This window comes from Aphis gossypii, chromosome X (genome assembly GCF_020184175.1).
Source record: "Aphis gossypii isolate Hap1 chromosome X, ASM2018417v2, whole genome shotgun sequence".
NCBI classification, from domain to species: domain Eukaryota; kingdom Metazoa; phylum Arthropoda; class Insecta; order Hemiptera; family Aphididae; genus Aphis; species Aphis gossypii.
In genome coordinates, this window is record NC_065533.1 from 27087466 (window position 1) to 27110522 (window position 23057).

At 23.5% G+C, this 23057-nt stretch overlaps 1 protein-coding gene and 2 long non-coding RNA genes across 8 annotated transcripts; 1 reads left to right on the forward strand and 2 right to left on the reverse strand.

The window, feature by feature from the left end:
- Positions 1-3140: 3140 nt before the first annotated feature.
- On the reverse strand, positions 3141-8797 carry LOC114130100 (uncharacterized). Of its 3 annotated transcripts, XR_007605520.1 has the most exons (6): positions 8650-8797; positions 8409-8538; positions 5588-5720; positions 4446-4525; positions 4088-4381; positions 3141-3997 (listed from the first exon to the last, which is right to left on the reverse strand). It is a non-coding gene; the product is annotated as an uncharacterized LOC114130100 (long non-coding RNA). The 3 variants fall into 3 exon arrangements; XR_007605521.1 differs by lacking the exon at positions 5588-5720 and having other exon boundaries at positions 3141-4023; positions 8650-8788; XR_007605519.1 differs by lacking the exon at positions 5588-5720 and having other exon boundaries at positions 8650-8779.
- On the forward strand, positions 8075-21121 carry LOC126551600 (uncharacterized). The gene is made up of 3 exons (XR_007605522.1): positions 8075-8217; positions 12332-12405; positions 20787-21121. It is a non-coding gene; the product is annotated as an uncharacterized LOC126551600 (long non-coding RNA).
- Positions 9222-20951, reverse strand: LOC114130099 (uncharacterized). 4 transcript variants are annotated; one of them, XR_007605518.1, is made up of 5 exons: positions 20727-20951; positions 15686-15916; positions 14283-14501; positions 13129-13354; positions 9222-9549 (listed from the first exon to the last, which is right to left on the reverse strand). XR_007605518.1 is itself a non-coding variant. In XM_050205495.1 (4 exons), exons 1-4 carry the CDS (start codon positions 20949-20951, stop codon positions 13184-13186), a joined length of 846 nt encoding a protein of 281 aa, XP_050061452.1. In that variant the 3' UTR covers positions 12977-13183. The 4 variants fall into 4 exon arrangements, 3 of the variants coding, with proteins under 3 accessions (XP_050061452.1, XP_050061453.1, XP_050061454.1); XM_050205495.1 differs by lacking the exon at positions 9222-9549 and having other exon boundaries at positions 12977-13354; XM_050205496.1 differs by lacking the exon at positions 9222-9549 and having other exon boundaries at positions 12977-13354; positions 14222-14501.
- Positions 21122-23057: the final 1936 nt, after the last annotated feature.

Genomic DNA, 23057 nt, shown 5'->3' on the forward strand with positions numbered 1-23057 from the left:
TATGTCATAAAATATTATACTTTAATAATCAAGAATGTGTAATTTTTACAGTTAGAAATAAAGGTCATTATTTTGAAAAAACTTATTATACAGCTAATAGAAAAATAAGATCTTAGTAAAAAAAACCTTGATAAAAATAACAGAAAAAAATCACCAAGCACTAATAAATTCCCTTACAATAAATTGGATATCACAAAATTTTTTCTTTTCTAGTCCTAAATAGGTTATTTTGTGTTTCTTATCTATTTCAACTTTAAGAAATTTATTATAGTTTTTTACTTTGAGTATTTACTTTATTTATGTTACAGACATTATTTTTACTCAGCACCTAAAGTTAAAAGTTACAAGATTGTTTTCACACTGCTTACTAAGATTTAATGGAACCAACCAACTTATGTACTTTATCTTATTTATTTAGGATTCTAAATGTAGTTAATATAGTTTAAAAAATACCTACAGGTTATAACATACACATAATTTTTGCTTTTATTACATTAGGTATTTCATAAATTATATTACATGATTAATATGTTTTAAATACATTAATCAACTACATTTACAAAATAATTAATATTCATAAGACAGTTAAAAAATATTTAAAAATAATAATACAAATTACATTTTAAATATAAGAAAGTTAGTTTGTATCAAAAAGAAACTATAAATTTTTTAATACAAGTAAAATATAAATATAAAGAGGGATTAATGAAATATATTTTCATATTTTATAAGAATGTGTAAATAATTTAATTTACTTAAAAAAAATTTATTGTTCTTTTAACTCTAACATTCATTGAATTTAGTAATAATTTAGTTTTTAATTTTAGCTCTCATTAAAATCTTCAATTTTAATAAATTATTATGAACTTTTTATTTATTTTTAAAATCACATATTATAACTTATAAACCACAAATATTTTTCACAAGAACACTCTAAAACTAAATTAGTCCATAAATAAAAGTTAAAAGTCAAGTATAGAGTTAAAATAGGTATTTTAATCTGAGTTCCAGATAATCTCCAATAATAAATCAAAATTTAAGGAGATGAATACTAAACTATTATAATAACGTAGATACCAAAATGGTTAGATCTTTACAACTATGTGTATGAGGTAGATAGAACTAAGGCTAGTAGCTACAATATTGACTAATATTTAAATCTAACTTAAATCATATACAATGATTTAAGTTCCATTTTTCCTGCCTAAAAAAAGTCAATAAAATTAAGAGTATATGATAAATCTTTGCCTTACAACATACTAATCAGTTTTCACTAGATTAGAATGTGTAAAACAATAACATACTACCTCATTAAAATAATGTATTAGTACTAAACTATAAATATATAAAATGTGTATATCATCTGCATTTAAATAAAGACTTATCATAGATTATCAAAAGGAACTCTCAACAAATAAATTTACCTATTTTAAAACTCAATAATCAACCTATTATAATTATTTACTGATAAATCTTTAAGTTAGAAAAGATGTAACAATTTATAAATTATGTGAAAACTAATAAAAATTTCAACTTTTATACAAGTGCTTATAATTTAATTTAAATAGAAAATGAGTTATTATAATATAGCCTTTAGTAGTTAAATTAGTATTGTAGATTATTTAAAGTTTGTCACATTTGTTAATTATTCTTACATTATTATAACATTCATTTTAATTATTTTATTCATATATTAGAGTTCAAAGAAAATATTAGCAATTGAAGCAAAACAAGAACTGAACCTTACCCATTATAATCAATATAATTTTATTTCAAAGACATAACATACAAATAAGAAATCATCCATTCAAAATATAAGCCTAGAAGATCAAGTTTGGTACCTTTGATAATAAGCATATAAAACAAACTATTATTATCCTCTATTTAAATAAATTCATGTTATAGCTGATAAATATGGCCAATTAGTAGTCAAAAATCACTAATCAAATTCTTATACATATTGTCAACGGTAATTATTTCGTATTATATACATACCTAAACTAAATTTTATAACAATTAATTATATATTTGTAAAAACTTCTTAGATTTTTACATGAAATTTAAATGAAATGCAATTATCAAATTGTTAAAAAGAAACCACTTACAAATAATAATATAAGTTAATATTAACCCTGTTGACTGCATTAAAATACCTAATACCTACAAAAAAAAAATTAAAGTTACAAACCTCAACATCTAAACAGCCAACTATCTTAAATTTATTACATTTAATATAATTATAGATTAATAATTGCTCTCAAAAATATCGATTCACTATGATTGATTACCAAAAAACTTTTGCATTCATATTGCTGTCAAAATATTAAATATTTTAGATTCGCTAATAGAAAAGACAAAAACTCAAGTTATAAGAAGTATGTTTTTTTATATTGTTTTATACAATTAACATATTACATAATTTTCAAAATTCTTAGTTAGTAACTGAATACATAGTATGTGTTTTTAAAATCATTTATGAACACAACTCTTGAATTGAGATAACCGAGTTTATTTCCCTACCAAATTACTAACCTAACTCATGGTAATAATATATACTATTCATTTTTCTAAATTATGGGCCTTGAAGAAAATGTGTATTTTAATACTAGAAAATACATTTTAATCCACTACTTATAACATAGAGTAAATGCTACAAATACCATACTATTATTGCAAGTATACAAAGTCCTAATAATCACCAATTAAAATATTAAAAATATACTTAAATTTTATGCAAATAAAACCATATGTGTGTATATACACACTTTACATGTTACGATTGTTTTAGTAGAATACTTTTTTATTAAAAATAAAATCCTCCTCAAACATTAACTGAAAACCAATTGATACAAATGTTATTTAAATTGAGCATATCTGAATGATAATTTATACCTAATCAATAAATTAATATTAAAATATATTAGTACAAAAATACTTGATATTAGTTTTTGTTTTAAGTTTTAATTACCTGATAAAAATAGATTCAACTATTTTAACAGTAGGCGATAACTGATTTTTCTGTTCAAGCTAAATAATCAAACTTTAAATACAAATACTATTTAATAAACAGCATGAAATTAGGTTCAAATTTATTAATCATAGTTATCTAAGACAATGAGAAAATAATTTTAAATCATGAATTTTGAATAAGAAACATTTAATGATAAAAAAATACAGACAACCGTTTGTTTGTTACCCTAGTGTTCAAAAAATATTAAAATATGTTCAACCTATAATTAATTTATACTTAATACTTATATATATAACAATTGGTCATGTTTATGTAAAAAAAAAATAAAGATGTATTAACAGATGTATATAAAATACAAAGTTTACAATACAACTCCTGATATCAATAATTTTTAACTTCTATTAATAAATCTATTTCAACAAAATACATCATGGTATATGTTATTATTATAGAATTGAAGACAGGTAGATAACAGAACTAAGGTATCATATTAATTATTCCTTTAGACAACATTATAGATATATTGATACATAAGATAGTATTATAAAGTCAAATAGTTGGGTTTTTATTGATTACTTTTAAGTTATGTTAGTTTACAAATTATTTTCTATTATTTTCAAAATAAATACATTTTTGGGTTTGAAAAGAAACCAAAGACACTCATGTTAAATAAACACTATGCAAACAGATTAAAATTTGTGTTGAAAATAAATTGTTATATAAAAAAAAATTGACAACTTCAAGCCCATAGGGCTCTAGACTAAAGAGCCAAAATAATTTGTATGTAGTATAATTTGTTTTTCACTAGTCAACTTCATGTTTGAGTCTACAGCAACTTAGATGGGGTTGATTAGGGATTGATCACCAGTCACTCCACCAACCTCTTTGCTAACACAAAGTAATAGATACAAAAATATCCAGTCGTGTCTAAACGTTTAAACACATTTCCAATTTTAAACACTTCATCTTAAGGACCATCCATTAGATATATTAACTCCAACTTCTAATATATGAGGTTTGGAAAATCTAAAACACATTAGATGCACATAGAACTAAAAATAAAATTATTTTATAATGTTGCTTCATTAAAACAAAGTTGTTCGTTGATAAGAATACCTTAGAAATTGTTGACACGCGAAGATTTAGTCAATATATAAATAGTTAAGCGTTGAAGTAGTATAATCTTCAACACTGGTCATGGCTAATAATTATAGCGATGAATAAGCAACAACCTTCTAATAAACCCTAGAATTAACAACCTAACTCAGGGTTTAACTGTGGAGAAAGTTTTCCAACCTGTGTGTAATGACGGTTGAATAATAATAATGACGTGATGTTGGATTCACAATACTATATACCAATCCAATTGGTCAAATAATTGTGTAATGAAACCCCACTCCTCTATCCTTACTGAAAATAGTGTATCTTATAAAATCCAAATTTTGTATAAAAATAAAGTAATGGTAGTACTTACCTTGAGTTAGGCATAAAATCCTTACTTACAACATGGCCATACTATAGATTGTATACACATATAACATAATCAAATTTCACCTGTATAACAAAACAAACTTTAGTTAGACAAATGAGCTATACTTTTAACCAAAAAAAAATAAAACAAAATTAACATATTAATCAAAATAATAATAAAAAAACAATGGATAATGTACACTTAACAAGCATGAATTAATGTGAAATGTATCCCAGAAACGAATAATTATCAAATCATTAAAAAAAATCTATAACCCATCATTCTTGTTCTTTGCTTCAATAATAAATGAAATTTAAAATTTATCGTATGATACCTAATATTATTCACCAATAATAATGACTACCTTAATGTGATAATGATAAATGATATTTAATAGTTTTAATAAACAATTTATGCAGCATTTCATAAATATTAAAGTAAACTAAATCACTAATAACAGACAGCTAGAAATAATTTCTTAAATGTATTTAATATACACTTTAATCAAACTATTATATTAATTTATTGAGCCATTTGGCCAGCATAAAGAGTTAATAAAAATTTAATGGTATTAATATAATAATACCAAGGCTAATGTTTAAGTTGGAAACTTCACAATCATAAGAAAAGTAATAACAAATTTTCAACTATTAATTTAAAAATAAGTAAAAGCAAAAAGTGACGATTTCAATGAATAACTAAAATTTAATGAGCAGAAATTAGATCATAAATGAAATTAATTGATAAATAATAATTTAATGACTCAATAATGTTATTGAATATTTAGTGAATGAATAACTTTTTATTCATTCAACAACATGCTATAATTGATTCATTAAAAGTTTAATGAACGTCCGTTCAACCTGGCTATGCTTTACAAATAATGGCTAAACACAACATTTAGGATGACTTTTTACGAATCTACATATTGGACTTCACTTAATTTTTGTGCAACTAAAACACTAAGTTGAAAATTAATTTTTATTTTTTTATAAGATCTTTCATGAATTAAAAGAAAATGAGAATACAGTTTTATCAACTTCAAGTTGGTTTAAAATATTATAAAATAGTACTATGAAAAATCAGAACAAAAAATAACAAGTAGATATAGGTAGGTATATCATTTTATTTTCCAAAAATATTACCTTGAGGTGCAAGTATTGTCAGACAATATTTCAATATTTTATATGGTCAAATATTCAACATTATTGATTTCGAATCACTATTGAAGGTTTTGATATTATTTTCAGTGGTTTCATTACCATTTGAAATTTCATACTGAAAGTAGAGGATTGACTTAATTATAATGAGTATACATTTATTTTAATAATAGTGATAATTTAATGTCAGCACCTTATATTAAAATACTGATATAATATATATATATATATATATATATAGAATTGATTAATTTGTATGTAATACATACAAATTAAAAATAGTTTGACATTAAATTATAATTATTATAATATAATTATATTTGATTGAAAATGTAAACGAAAAGTATGTTAAAAGTTTGTTAAATTATTGACTTCATAACAATGGTCACTATGATACCTAACATTTTTTTTTTACTTATGCAATATTATTAAGTGTTTAAAATATATTTTACTGGGATAATTAATAAGTATGTGCTTAAATATTCTTTGTTTTTTAAATTTGTATCAACTTAATTTATTGTTAATTAATAATTACGAATTAAATCTCTGAAATGGTCACTCGTGCAATTTTTTTCATAGGTCAGAGAATTTCCTCCATAAACAAGGGCATTTATTTATTTTACCAATATTATATTAATTTTAAACTAAATAGATTTTATTATTTTAATAGTATTAGGTAAATTACTAAATTATAGATTATTCCATTCAATATTTAATTATTTATTTATGGGAATATCATTAACTTGCTACTAATAGGCTTATTTATTATAAGAACATTATTACTACATTAATTGTTCGCAAAAAAAAATATTGTAACATTTAAAAATTAAAGAGAACAATTATTGGAATTAAGAAGAAACAAATATCTAATAAATTATATACAAATTTTATTTATATTGCTATTTATCCTTAATTTATAAATATTTCAAGTAGTAAGCATTTTTTTTTTTTTTTTACAAGTACTGAAAGTAGTAAGAATTAGTATCGTAATACAATATTAATATTGATTACTTAACAATTAATAGTATTAATTTAAGCATAATACTTTATATAAATAGAATACCTATTTAACTATATTTATTAATCTGCCTACTTATTAAATAATTTACATAATAAAAATAGTAAAAAAATATATTTTTGTTAAAATGTAGTGTTATACATACTTTAAGCAAACTACTTAAATTAAGGATTTTTAAATCATTGATTTTAAAGATTTGGGATTTGGATTTTAAAAATGATTTCAATTTTTTGAATTTCAAAATCTTTTATTTGATGATTTTGGACTTGTTTAATTTTAGAATTTTGCCCAGCTCTGGATAAACACCAATGATAACTAAAGATGCATAATTTAATATAAAAACAGTCTATTAAGTAAAAGGATTATAAGAACCCACTTAATTTAATTTAAATTCTTATATAAAGTTTGAAGATAATAGAAATTTTACTTTAGAAGAATGTGAAGACAAATCTATTATGTATTATTTCCTATTTATTCCTATTTAAAAAGTATTTTATTTCATTTTGAAATCATTTTAGTAAATCTAAATTCTAGAAAACAAAATAAAATTCATTATGCCATTTTTTTTAAATAACAAGTGAGAAGACAAACCTATATAAAAATGTAAATTAGGTAAATATACTGGACCAGATTATATTACATACTTAATAGACTTTAATAATACAATATAATATCATAATATTATTATGCACATAGTGTATCGTGAATATCAGACGAACTCAAATGTAAAAATAAGGCAAAATGAGAACATATTGACACTCTGTATAATACAACTTTAGTAAGATATGTCCAAAATCTATAGAATATTATATACTTCAAAAAAATCTTAGGCTTTTAATTATTGTATAACAAATAATAAACCTAAAGCAAATACTAAATACATAATTGAGCAATAATCGAAAGATTCTAATTAGGTACGTCAAAATTATTCATCAGTTATCACAGACAAGAGAAGATTATGTTTAATTTGTATTCATTATTTAACGTTATTTAACAAAAGTTGTTTCTATGTTGGCAAATAAAATGAAACTAAATACAAGGTCAATTAAAAATAAACAAATTACTATGGTAATGAATGGTGTTTTTATTCCATTGTGAGTCATAGCGTGTTTCGTAACGATTGGCTAGTGGCCTTGTAAAATAATATAAAATCTTAAAAGCGTATGTTGTGGTAGTTGAAATAGAGTGAGCGTTTACGGTTCTAAAAAATCATTGGACGTGACTGATTTCACCATAAAAAATCATCACCATTTTATACACATAGTGAATATCAGACGTACTCAAATATAAAAAAACGTCAGAACGAGAACGTATAGACACCCTGTATAAATGTAAAAAAAAAAATCGTACACCACGTATCGTATTTTGGCAAATGGCTGCTTAACGACGGGTGAAGAGGAAGGGGGAATCGATTTCGCGTCGGCGACTGCAACGTTGCCACTGTAGACGACCTACGTGGGTGTATAGAGGTGGGGCGGATCCTTTGTGTGCGACACGGGCGCACGGCGGCTCAAGCGCAAGCAATTCGAAAGCACGAAATTTAAAGTAATCAATACTTCTGACTTCACAAAACCACCCCACGGCCCGTTCAAACAAAGTATGCATACATCTCAATTTATTATTACAAACTTTAAAACAATATTATTAGGTATAACGTTATATATAAGTATAATATGTGCATAGGTACCGCCCAAAATAATTGTACGTGCTAAATTATTATATTGTATAGGTAACTTATAGTACGATTGGTTATTACAAATAATATAATTTAAAATAAATTATACTTACAAAGTGACGAAAATCAAGTCAGTCGGTCAGCTGCCGGACGTTGCAGAGCAAAAGCTCCGAGGCCGGCGGCCTATACCTGCACCAGATGGTGGCTTGGCGGATACGTTTTTCGGCTTTTGGGTGACAATTTCTGTAACAAAACTCTGTAAGACGTGTGCACAATACAAACAATATAATATTAACGACATGAACGCTAACGCGGTCATGATATTATAATACTATGAAAATAACTTATGCTTACCGTCCGCCATATTTGTTGTCGGAGCACCGGCAGGAAAATCGAAGGACGTAGAACCGCTCGCCTTTGAGTGTAGAGCGCAAATAAAATATTGTGGGTAGTGATGGGCATAATCGAGATATATAATCGAGATATCTCGATTATGAAAAAGAATCGAGATATTTCGATTATGAGAAAAATAATCGAGTAATCGAATAATTTCCATTATGAAATTAAAGTAACCGAATTTTGAAATGTTTTGATTATTATTTATTATCTGGTAATTGATATTTGATTTAGTATATTTTAATTTTTAATGGGTTGTAAAAATAAATACAGATAATGCAATGTATGTTTATAAATAAGAATAATTTTTTGATTCTCTCAATACGTAATAATAGTCAATTATTCTTATCATACGAATAAATTATTTTAATTTCAGATATTCTCTCGATTACTAATCATTCGATTATTGTTTTCATGGGAAAAAACGATTTTAATTTCGAGTGATTTTTCGAGAGATTCTCTCGATTATGAAAATGTCTCGATTACTAATCATTCGATTATCGAAATCATTCGATTATGCCCATCACTAATTGTGGGACGAGTATGAACAATGAGCGTCGGCTGCGAACGGCCATCGGTGGGGCGGCAGCATTTATGAGTCTGCGCAAAGTGGAGAGGGCGCCGCCGCCGCCGTGTTATAGAATGTTCTAGAAGAACGTAGAACAATGACGTCAATACAAAAAACCGCTGTTACAGCTGCGTTTCCATTTCGACGGTTCACGACATTCGCCTATTTCAATATTAATGTGTTTCAGCGACTGCGCACGAAATATTTTTTACTCGTAGATTTCTAAACTTGACGGCCATGACGGGTAGGTATATCTATAGTGAGATAATGCGCACTGCGTAAAACCACTGCTGCGAATTCATACGACGGCACGTCATTATTGATTATATTTATATATCTATAGTATATATTACTAAAAAATACAATCATAAGCTCAAATAATCATTTTTGGAAGAACCAGTCACACATTAATTAAAAAAAAAAACAGGATTGTCTCCCCGGGCGTTACACCAATTATTCAATTATTCATATTTATTATTTATCGAAACGAAAATAACAAAAATATAATATCTTATAAACGTATAGTGTCTAAATATGTATAAAATGTATTATATCTAAGTATGTTTTTTTATTTAGCTACTAACCTGACTACCTACAAATAGACCACATTTGTATAGAAAGTACCTACCACAGTTCAACAATTATCATAATATATCTAGTTATTATTTTTTTAATTTTTGTCACTTGTCAGTGTTCAAAATTGGTTTTGTTTGTTTTTGTACTAAAGAAAGAAAACTAAAGTTTCTATTTAAGTATTTAACACCAATATTGAATATCATAGCTTGTAATTGATTAAAATATTAAAATATGCACGTCATGGTTAAACTTAACCACGAGTGTACCCGTTATAGGTATTCTTATTTTTTGTTATACGACTACTGTTGCAGATCTGTTCTATTTCATTGATCAACGTATTAAAATTATTTTTTTATGTTAAATAAATACCTAGGTAATGTGATTAATCGATTTATTGTATATTAATCATTATAATTCATTATTATTGCTATGTATAAAAGTATTATACACATTATATTTATTTTTAATGAACTGTAAATTTTACACGGAATAATTAGAATTAAATGGTTATAATTATAAATAATAGGTATCGACTTACATGTTTAGGTAAGTTTATCCTTAAACAAATAAATGGAAATACTCACTAATAATATATAGATCAGTTTTGGATAATTTTATAACTGCGATTTTTATTAAGTTACAATTTTGAATTATGGAATTCTTAATTATTTATAGATTTATATTAAATAGGTAGGTATCTATATAAATATAATACATGAATAAAATATATCTATTAAAATGACAAAAAGTATAGATTATAATATGTATATGTATTTACTTTAATACCTACCTAAAATATAAAATAATTTTGTGCAATTTCTTGCGTAACTTACGCAAGACAATTGCCTAATATAATAGTAGGTAGGTATTTATTATTGTTTGTTGACTATTGTTGACGCACGTGCGATATTGTTGTCGTACCTATTTCGATTATTTATATTATTTGTAGGCAAATATATGATATTTATTTTGCTGATTTGTTATTATTTGTTTAAAGTTTAAAATATTATAATAAGTAATAACCAATAAGTATATAGATAGTATATTCATTATTCATATTTATTATTTATCGAAACGAAAATAACAAAAATATAATATCTTATAAACGTATAGTGTCTAAATATGTATAAAATGTATTATATCTAAGTATGTTTTTTTATTTAGCTACTAACCTGACTGCCTACAAATAGACCACATTTGTATAGAAAGTACCTACCACAGTTCAACAATTATCATAATATATCTAGTTATTATTTTTTTAATTTTTGTCACTTGTCACTGTTCAAAATTGGTTTTGTTTGTTTTTGTACTAAAGAAAGAAAACTAAAGTTTCTATTTAAGTATTTAACACCAATATTGAATATCATAGCTTGTAATTGATTAAAATATTAAAATATGCACGTCATGGTTAAACTTAACCACGAGTGTACCCGTTATAGGTATTCTTATTTTTTGTTATACGACTACTGTTGCAGGTCTGTTCTATTTCATTGATCAACGTATTAAAATTATTTTTTTATGTTAAATAAATACCTAGGTAATGTGATTAATCGATTTATTGTATATTAATCATTATAATTCATTATTATTGCTATGTATAAAAGTATTATACACATTATATTTATTTTTAATGAACTGTAAATTTTACACGGAATAATTAGAATTAAATGGTTATAATTATAAATAATAGGTATCGACTTACATGTTTAGGTAAGTTTATCCTTAAACAAATAAATGGAAATACTCACTAATAATATATAGATCAGTTTTGGATAATTTTATAACTGCGATTTTTATTAAGTTACAATTTTGAATTATGGAATTCTTAATTATTTATAGATTTATATTAAATAGGTAGGTATCTATATAAATATAATACATGAATAAAATATATCTATTAAAATGACAAAAAGTATAGATTATAATATGTATATGTATTTACTTTAATACCTACCTAAAATATAAAATAATTTTGTGCAATTTCTTGCGTAACTTACGCAAGACAATTGCCTAATATAATAGTAGGTAGGTATTTATTATTGTTTGTTGACTATTGTTGACGCACGTGCGATATTGTTGTCGTACCTATTTCGATTATTTATATTATTTGTAGGCAAATATATGATATTTATTTTGCTGATTTGTTATTATTTGTTTAAAGTTTAAAATATTATAATAAGTAATAACCAATAAGTATATAGATAGTATATTCATTATTCATATTATAAAAAAAAATATAGTTCATTCAAATTTAGCATTACAATACATCATACGGAGATCACATTAAAAATACATAACGCATATAAAAAAAATGGTATATGACTTCCAATTTCATAATTTGAATCATCTGAATGCGGTATTCCGGTATATAAATATTAAATATATTACCTACCTATTATAAGATAGGTACATTAAATTAAAATGTTATACCTACGTACCGCAGGGAACTATAGAAAATACAATTTTATGAAACTAAATTTATCTTTTTAATTACAGGTGGGTGTGTGCAATGAAGACAGGTATACTGTATTCATAATATTCATTGTACAATATTATAAACATATATATAGGTAAGGTATACACTATACACTATACTTACTATAACAATATAGTCATATAATACCTACGCAGGAATATAATTTATCAGGCATGCTCACTATTTTCCTTTTATTTGTTCAAAATATTAGAATTTATATACACCTATATAGGTTATATAGGTACTTATAGTCCATACTACTGTATATAATACATAATACATATAAAATACACAAAATATAAATATATATATAAATTGAAATTTGATCCAGTAGTCAGTGACGGTGCAAACTTTTTAAGTTTTTGAAACATATTGTATATTTTAAATATTTTTTATATGATTAAAGTTGATGGTTGTATAGACTATTTAGATTCTTAAAAATATTAAATAAAATATATAATATTATATAATAATACTTAAAAAAAAGAAGAATATTAAAGTAAAATATATTTGTGTTGAGGTCTTACGATTAGATACCCGGACCCGCCCACTAATCCATTCAGATATGAAACAATAATTGCTTCAAATAATCCTATATAGCCCGCCTCCATTGTCAGTAATTTCTGAATTATTAAGCGTTATGTACTAAAAATTAATACATGGAGTAAGTATTAATAGATTATTATTATAAATTTGTGGGTTAGATAACTAACTAGGTATACTATACATATTTACCTAGATAATACATTTTAATATTGTATAAATAAATACTGACTATATTTGCATTTAACATAATATTATTATAAACAAAAATTACCTATATGTTTGCTGTAATAATAAAAAACATAACTAACGTTTTAAATTATAGATAATTATGATTTATTTCGAATTATTGGATGGTAATTGAGTTCTTGTAGTTCAATATTATTTTTATCATTATGTATCGTTTGCCTCTGATTAGTTGTTTCGAAATGCACTTGTATAGTTCTATGCTTTTTCCAATTATTAGCATGACGGAAATATTGTGAAAACGATCTAAACATCTGAAAAAAATGTAGAAAAAATTATAGGTGTATCTTTGTATTATAATATACACCTATAGCTGTATTCTTCATTACACATAAATTATTGTCTAATAATTAATATGAATAACTAATAAGAAATTAAGAATGAGTATCGTCGATGTATTATATCTATTTTTATTTTTTAGTATATCTATATATTAGCATTATTATCATACGTATTTTTTATTTTTAACCAATTACAGTATTATTTACTTGTTATCAACATAATATACCTAGCAATAACTTAATTTAATTACAAACATATTAGGTATATTGAAAAAACCATGGTACCTACATTATAATATTCTATAATCATAATTTATAAGACACTTATAGGTATTATTATTAAGAACTAAAGCATATTATCGTCTAACATTAAGGCTGTACCAAAAAATATATTATTTAAAAAAAATATAAATAAATAAATGTATACAAATATATAATATAAATAGGTAGATTATTAAATAAAGACTGATGTTAAATTTACGTTAAGTTACGCGTACATATTTTGATTTAAGGGTTTTAACCCTTAATCTTCCTTCTCATATAAGCATTTAACTTAATGACATTTATTTAAAGTTATTAAATAACTTGCTATTGTTACAAAAATCAAATTATATACCTAAATCTTACTTTTACTACTTATTACGTACAACTTATTTTTCATAAATGTCATGGGAAATCATATAAATTTATTTTTAATTAGATTTAAAATCATATTATCATGATATAATACTAAATACTTAGTAATACAATTATGTACTAATTTATCAAGACAAAAATGTTAGTTAGATAGCGTTTAGACCTAATCAACGATAGAATAATAATATCATTATAAATAATTACACCAAATTATCCTTCAATGATTAATGACATTTCCAACTGATTGCGTGTTAACTGTATGTACCTTTGAACAACAACCAAATGTTGCAAAGCATAATAGCATGATGTGTGGAAAAGCTAACATCATCCAATAAATAAAAAAATTTATCGGTCGTGAAAAATCGCCAAATATGTACTTAAATAAATTGCTAACTGGAAGCAAAAGTATTATAATGGCCAACCCTTGAAAAAGTAAAAATGTAAAACCAATCCATGTAACTTTTTCACACTGTTCCAATATTTCCTAAAATAACAATTATCAAAATTAATATTTATTTATTTTTGTTGTCACTGATATAAATCAAAATTATTTCATAAAATAATGAGTTTTTAATGATATTCGAATTTAGTACCTATTAATTAATTTCAAAAATACCTATAATAAACTTCTATATAAGTAGTTTGTAGATACTATATAGATACTATAAAATAGTTTACAATAGCTATGATAAATTTACCTATATTCATTAAGTGTCTATACTTATTATTTTTGATAGTTTCTAAGCTCTAACTTGAGTCTTAACTTATCAAAAAAAAAAAAAAAATTATATTAATATTGAATTTGATGTATATAAAAATATTTATTTATCAAACAAAAAATAAATTATTTTTTGAACCTATAAAAGTTAAAAACTAGACACCTTCCAGGACGCTTATATCTGAAAATATTTGTTACCCACCACTATTATATTTGTATATTTAAAATTTTAAACACGCACATATTGATAATAATATTTTATTGTATTCTTTATAGTCACTTTAGTTAACTATAGGTACTTTAATTTAAGCAATTAATGTTGTTAAAAAATACTTACAGTCTAACACACTACACAGTTACACTTATATCAAGTTTTGGACAAAATAATATATATATATACATATTACATATACTATTAATACTATATAGGTACATAATATAGAGGCAAGTTACCAATTTTTCAATATTTTATCTATTTTTTAAATACATATTTTACATAATAGGTACCGATAAGGTGATACATTTTACGTAAGACTCTTATGATGAATGTCTTACATTAAATGGATCACTCTGTATGTACATATTTTATAAATTGTTAATCTATAACCTATAACCTTATTACAATAAAATAATCTTAAACATGAATACATTTTTTTTTGAAAAATGGTTATACCTATTGGCTATCTCTATAGGTATTCAAGGTATTGAACACATTAGGTATACCTATATACATATATTTCATAAGAACAAGTTCTACTAAAATAATTGCTTTATTTAAATGAAAAAAAAAATCGTTACTGCAATATAATGTTATTTGAATAATTTATATTATATTAATTTACTATTAACATTTAACTTTTTAATTATTTCCCTATTTTATTGGACACAACAAATTTATATTTGATGCCTAAATAATAATTTGAATGCATAAAAAAATTTTGCACACTTACCACTTGCACGTACAGACACTTAATGATTGTTATAATCATAATAACTGGGAGCGTAGAAATTACTTCCACTATCCAAGCACACGTGAAATACCATGGGTCTAAGAAACTGTCACCCAAAATGACGATACACACAAAATATTGAAATGTGCCAAGTAACAGCCAACCAAGAGGTATTCCAATTAAATACGACAAAGGCATTGTGAATTGTTTGCTATACCACAGGCTAAATTGCTATACAGTAGAAATCCATATAATAGTATAATTATTTATTTTTCAGTAATATTATACATATAGTAAGATAAGATTATATGAAAATATTAATATAATCAGTAAGCTGTATTATGTATTAAATAAACTATTATATTTGTATATAATATATATGTAGATGTTACGGACAATTGAGAATTTCGGGTATTGTTTACACTGTTTACAGTATTCAATTAATTTGGGCAAAATAAAAATGATAATTTTAAAATATTATTATTTTCTACAATATTACATAGTAGGTAGGTATATGGAAGTATACGAAGTTTATATCTACACAGCCAGAATCGTGTGAGCAATGCGCCTATGCAAATTAAATATTCGAATAACATTTTAACTGTTTTAAAAACCGATATACTTTACACGATTAATATAATATAATAGACACTTCAAAATTTGCATGGCAAAGGATGTGACAGCTTCACGTGTATGACTTAACAATATTGGTAAATCGAGAAATTCATAGCTAGTTGAAATGTTACTGTTACATATGATATTAATCACATAATAATATTATTAAATAAAGGTTCAGTATAAAAACAGATAAAAATAAATAATAATTAGTTATTTATTTTTGTCTATAATATTAAATATTTAATCAAATTTAATATTTTCAGTTCATTGCTTATTTTAATAGTCATAACTTATGAGTTATGACTCATATACTCATACTGCATAACATTAAGAGTAATACATATAAACATAAAATTAGGCATGTTAATAATATTTTTAATTTGTGTTATAAATTGCAATTAAATATTATTCTATTTTATTTCTGTTTTTTTAAATTTCGTTAATTAATTAAAATATTTTAAATTTATCTATTTTTTTCGGTAAACGGACAGTTTGTACTATCTATTGTTAGAGTTGCATATCGCGGACACTTTGTACGGTGATAATAAATTGGTAAAATTCGATTTTGGACGTTTTGTACGGTATAAATAAACCGGGAAATATATTTTAAAAGATGAGTTAAATTAGATTGCAAATCATGATCACAATCAGTATATGAGACATGTGTTTGGTGTCACAGTATTAAAAGTATTAAATATTAACTATTCACTCTAAAAGAATATGAAATGAACAAAAACAAACTGTCAAACTAAATCCAAAAATGTTTAAAAATAGGTATAAATATACCATTTTAAGAAAAAACAAACAAATATTCGTTGGAAGTGTTCAAAAGTGTTTCGTATACGAGGAAAGTTACTATAGTTTGTATGCAAACCTTTATGAACTTATATTAACGGAAAGAATGGTACACCTATGGTATTCCCTCTTAAAATTTGGAATGTCAGACACCAAACAATTAACAATCACATAGACAAACAATTTTAGCGAAGGATGGAACAGTTCATTCAATTAATTGGTTGGATCGGCTAATACAAATTTCTGGAGTGTTTTGCGATCTTTACAATTGGACGACTGTGCTAGTCATTTAAACAAAAACATAAGAAATAAAAACCTAAATACACAAAACAAATTTCACGAAGCCTGTGTGCAGTACGAAAATAAAATAATAACAAAATTTATACAATTACTTGAAATAATTAGCCGTACCTAGTTTTAATTTTTAAATATATATATTATGATTTATGACTTATAATTGACAGTGAATATTTTAAAAATACATAACATGAATTAACAAATTTATTACCATAACTATTATTATTATTTTTATTATTATTATATTATTATTTATATGTGTTAACTAGCTATATTTTGTAATAACAAATTATGTCTAACATATTTTTATGCCTCAACATCTTTTTTACCTAAAATAGTACAAACTGTCCGCGATTTTCATTTTTTGTGGGTGATCATACAAAGTGTCCTACAACCATTTTCCCCACTTTTAAGGATATTTTCTATACACTAAAATCGGGTGGTAGGTTCCAAGTTTTCTAATAACACACACACATATAATGTATATTATGTATATGTATGAGTGATATATGAATATTGAATGCTTTTCCCAAATTTCCCAATTCCTATAGAAAATAATAATATATTTTTTAATTTATAATTAATTACTGATTACTTATTATATCTTATTAACTGCTTTCATTTTTGTGGTCCAAGGTGTTAATTTTATTAGAAAATAAATTTTCTATAGTATATAATATAATAATAATTCTAAGAAATGGCTTATGCATAAGTGACAAAATACCTACATTTTAATTATTTCTAAAACTTAAATTCAAAATACAACAACAAAACATAATGATAAACAAGTTACTGCCTAAAGATAAGAATTATATTTAATTTAAACAAAAGTAAAATTTATATTATCTAAATCTATATTAATTTGGAAAAAAAGGGAAATTGGAAATTTTTACCTAAAATTAATTTTCGACTAAATCGATTTTATTGTAATTTAAAGACAAATAATTGTAAATTTTTGAAATTATTATTAAAAATATTTATAAATATATTGAAATATTTATATTAGCATTTTCTATGCATGATAATGCATGTACATTGTGCGTATGTAACAATATGATTAAATTTTCAATTCGTATGATGCTTTCTAATAGAAAATCGTACTTAGTTTGTATTTTTAGAAGTTATAATTTCAGAAAAAATAAAGAAAAATGGGAAATGTAGGTATATTTTTTACAATATATATATTTTTTTTCGATGGAACTCAAAAATAAATATAACCACAGATACCTGCAGAAATTTAAACCAATTTAAACCAAATGTTTAGTTTAGCGTTTTTAATACTTTTATACATTTTCAATTTTTGTAAACAATTTTTTTTTTATAATTGTCGATAGAAAAAATTGCCTTAGTTAAAAACCTAAAAAGTGTAATACAAGGTTCACATACGCTTTTCATGTGTCAATTAAAAAACATTGAAAATACATGATCATAATATTTTTTGTAAGTGTTTAAGTGTTTTTTAAGTGTTAAAAATTTAAAAATATTCGTTAAAATCGTAAAAATTACTTATTATTTTGTAGTTAAAAATATTCTTTTACATCTAAAATTTAAAAATTGAATACACGATTTCTACCTATTAAAGTATTATAATTAAAAACTCAACCGAAAAAAAGTATATACATACCTACTCATATCAGTCATATCAATTATTTAAACTATTTCTCCTCAAACGATTTTTAATATTTTGTGTAATTCAAAAACAAATAATCGTGAATACTTAAACAATATTTCTATTTATTTTTTCTATACATGAAAAATTTAAAAAAAATTTTAACCAGTTATTAATAGGCATGAGAAATATTTGATCTTTTTTCAACTATTTTCTAATTTAATACGAGGTTTTATTGTAAAAATTATAAATTAAATTATATGATAAGTGCATAAATATTTCTTAAATAAGCATCTGTAATTTAAATGTCGTCAAACAATGTATTCAAACGTTAAATAACGATTTCTCATCAAACTACTTTTATATTTTTTAATTTTTTAATATAATTCAAAGTGTAACAGTCATAGAAACTTGAAAAAATCCGTTATCACTTAAATTATCGATTCCAATGAAATTTTCAAAATATTTAGATTCAATTTAAACTATTTATAATATATTATTATTATTATTATTATTTTACGAATTTTAATGAAAAAGGTTTTTTAATTATAAAGTGTTTATAAAAACTTTTAGGCTTAACCAAATACTTGAAAATGTATTACAATTAAATTTCCACATAAGTTGTTCTTTTAGTAATTCAAGAATATATTTTTAAAAATATTAAAAACAGTTTTATAAACGTTGGAAGTTCAAATTCATAATCACAAGCATTTGCAAATTATTTTGTAACTTAAAATACATTTAACGTTCAATATTTATATAGTTTACCTATAAAATTCAATATAAAGTTTCTTGTAGGTGTAGGGTTGAACATGCTGTGACCAAAAAATCTTAAAAAAATATAAATACAGTTTTTTTTTAATAAACCGTATTACTATTTTAATATTTAAGAGTAAAAATGAATCACAATAAATTATAATAATAATATATAATATTATAATAATTTATCAATTAATTCGAATTTATCAAATTTATAAATCCATTATAGTTATTTAATTTATTTAATGTACCTACCTACGTCATTAATCATTATATACTCGATAAGTCAACTCCGACTATTTACTATTTAGGTACTTAGGTATGCAGGAATTTGGTTACCTTCTATATAAATATATGATAATATGATCTATCCACATTTTTTACTATTTTTTTTTTTACTTTTTACTGTTTTTACATTCTTTTGTGTGATTGTATTAAAAAATAAATTAATATTTATTAAGTTAAAAATATATTGCTCTTAAGTTTAAATTACAATTAAAATTATAAGTCAACTATAGGAATATTTAAATAAAGTTAGTTATTTACATTTAGGTATATTATTGTATAAAAATATAATATAAGTAATTGGACCTATAATCATCACAAATCTACGATTATTAAAGTTCATCATAAAAATTAAAATACGATATAATAATATGGTTTATGTGGATACTATACACAAGTCACTACAATATTAATTATGGTAGGTATTAATTACCTTTTAAGTACTTATAGCTTAATGTAGGTTAAAAGATGTACATAATGTAGGTACCTTAATTTTTAAAACATGTTTGAACATTTTTTAATTTAAACATCAACTAAAAAACATAGGCATATGATATTAATTTTTTTACATTCCACAATCTGACATAATCATATTTTTGTATTTGTATTAGTATTTATTATTTAATTATATTAAACATTAACTGGAAAAATATAATATAGTGTATCGATAACACTTACGTATATCATTCCTCGATTAGCCGTCACGTTTCTCAATAAAACATTTTCTTCTATTTGCAGAGGAACATCCGATGGACTACATTCACTCATTTCTACATCTGCAGCTACGGGGTCGCCTTCACCATAAATCATCGAACTGCGACATCGGTTAACATATATTGTCGATGATTTTGGTTTCCCGGTCGCCAATAAATCATCTTTTAAATTATTTTTGGTGACTGGCATTTTAAACTGAACACATATTTGGAAACAAAATAATTGATAATTTTCCTGTAAATACATATTACATAAATCATAAATGTATTAATATTAAATGTATATAGGTACTATAATATAGCCATATACGTGCCTACATAATGTACATAGCTAGAAATATACCTAACATGCATATACCTTATACCTACCAGTTATTATTTAATAAATTTATTTTTACTATATGTTAAATTTGTATTATAGTATTATACAATATATAATATATATATTATATAGTATAATACATTAATATTTTTTTTAGGTACCTATATCAATATTGTTTTATAATTTTTATTCACGAGTAAAAAAAAAATTTACTTGAATAAAAACTAACTATAGAAACGATTAAAGATGATTCTTGCTTGTTTTACAGTGATGGTAGGTATATATCTATTACCTATCATTATTATAAATAAATCACACAATTTTTAATATGCATAATATGTATAATACATAAATAATATTAAATTAAACTCGTTATAAAACTGTATAATCTATTAATAACAAAAATTTAATTATATCTTTATTATAAGTATGTTGCGTCATTAATTAATACGAATTATTATAATTATTAATTGATCATTTGATCATAATACCTACTTAAATTTTAGCTGTTCAGTAATTACCTGAGACCTGAGTATCTTTTAAACTGCTATTATGCGGATTGAGGTTTTTATATAAAACAAATTATATAGGTAGACCATTGAAAATATATTAGTGTGACTGGACAACAGTTGACGTCTACATTAACTGCAATGTATCTACATAGTGACTGCATATTGTCCATTAAGCTACATAATGTGTGACACCAAAATATCAAAATTACCTTATCATTATGAAATTTTGAATAATCTGTTTATTGTTTATGTACATTAAGCAATCCGATTAAAACTTTCTTACATAATTATAAATTTTTGTATCTTAAATAAACAATACAGGAACTATAATAGGTAATAATAATATTAGTACTAATGTTTAACTAGTAAATGTCAACTTTATCAAACTATTATACAATAGTACTTATATACACAATACAAAGGTCACTTATTATATGATACTTAAATATGCATTAATCAATTTAACTTACTTATATCAAACTCTATTATATATTTATATATACCTATAACCTATATAAATTATCGCATTATCAAAAATACAAATCATAAAGGTGCTAAAGGTGAATTCACAAAAAAATAAAAAATACTTCATAATATTATATAAACGAGAACGAATCTATGAAAGATATCAAGGGAAGAGGGGGAAAGAGCATCCAAACTCTCTCTAACTTGGCTATGAAGTACAACTTTAAATATTTGTAATATATACGCATATACTAATATATAAATGCTAAAATTATTATAGGACGATACATATTATAATATATTACATACTTAGATTATTATTAGATATATTATAATATACTTTTAACATCGCGAATACGAACTATTTAGAATATTTTCTTATTTTCTTTTAAAAAAATGCAGGTTACATAGGTAATACCGCGTAAATATTTGATAAAATTAGTTCATAAGATTACTATCACTATTTAGATTATAGATTTTACAATTGAATAGTTTTTTTTAAAAAAAAAATTATTTTGGTGTCAGTCATTATCTTTTAAAGCTGTAGAAATTTATTTCGATCTTCATAAATTCAAAATTTAAGAATATGGTCCTTAGCAGCAAGTAATATCTTGTTGGTATTTTAGTATCTATATGTATTTGTATAGAATGGAATATGGATGAAGAAAAGAAATACTTTCATACATTTTTTTTTTAAAAAAAAATAGGTATTTATAGCATAAAAATCAAATCTAAACTTCTATAACTTTTTATACAACAGTTTTAGCAAATCCTAAAAACAATTCGTTTTACTCCAATATATATTTAATTAAACTGTAAAAACTATGAAATAAACCACCTTCTATTAAATCATTTTGTGTTTTACTATAAAACCATCATAGCCATAATTTTTTGTAGGCCCTAGGCACAGTACCTATATAGTGCTTATGCATTAATACGACCCTGTCAATGTATAGTCTACAAATGATTGTATTAATTTCGACCTATAGTAATTAAT

Excerpts from the sequence above, each read along its gene's own strand:
- LOC114130099 (XM_050205495.1), bottom strand. The coding sequence starts at position 20,951 with ATGCCAGTCACCAAAAATAATTTAAAAGATGATTTATTGGCGACCGGG. Across the intron at positions 15,917-20,726 it reads CTAATCGAGGAATGATATAC|CAATTTAGCCTGTGGTATAG; the intron begins GTAAGTGTTATC and ends TCTACTGTATAG. Across the intron at positions 13,355-14,282 it reads CATTTGGTTGTTGTTCAAAG|ATGTTTAGATCGTTTTCACA; the intron begins GTACATACAGTT and ends CATTTTTTTCAG.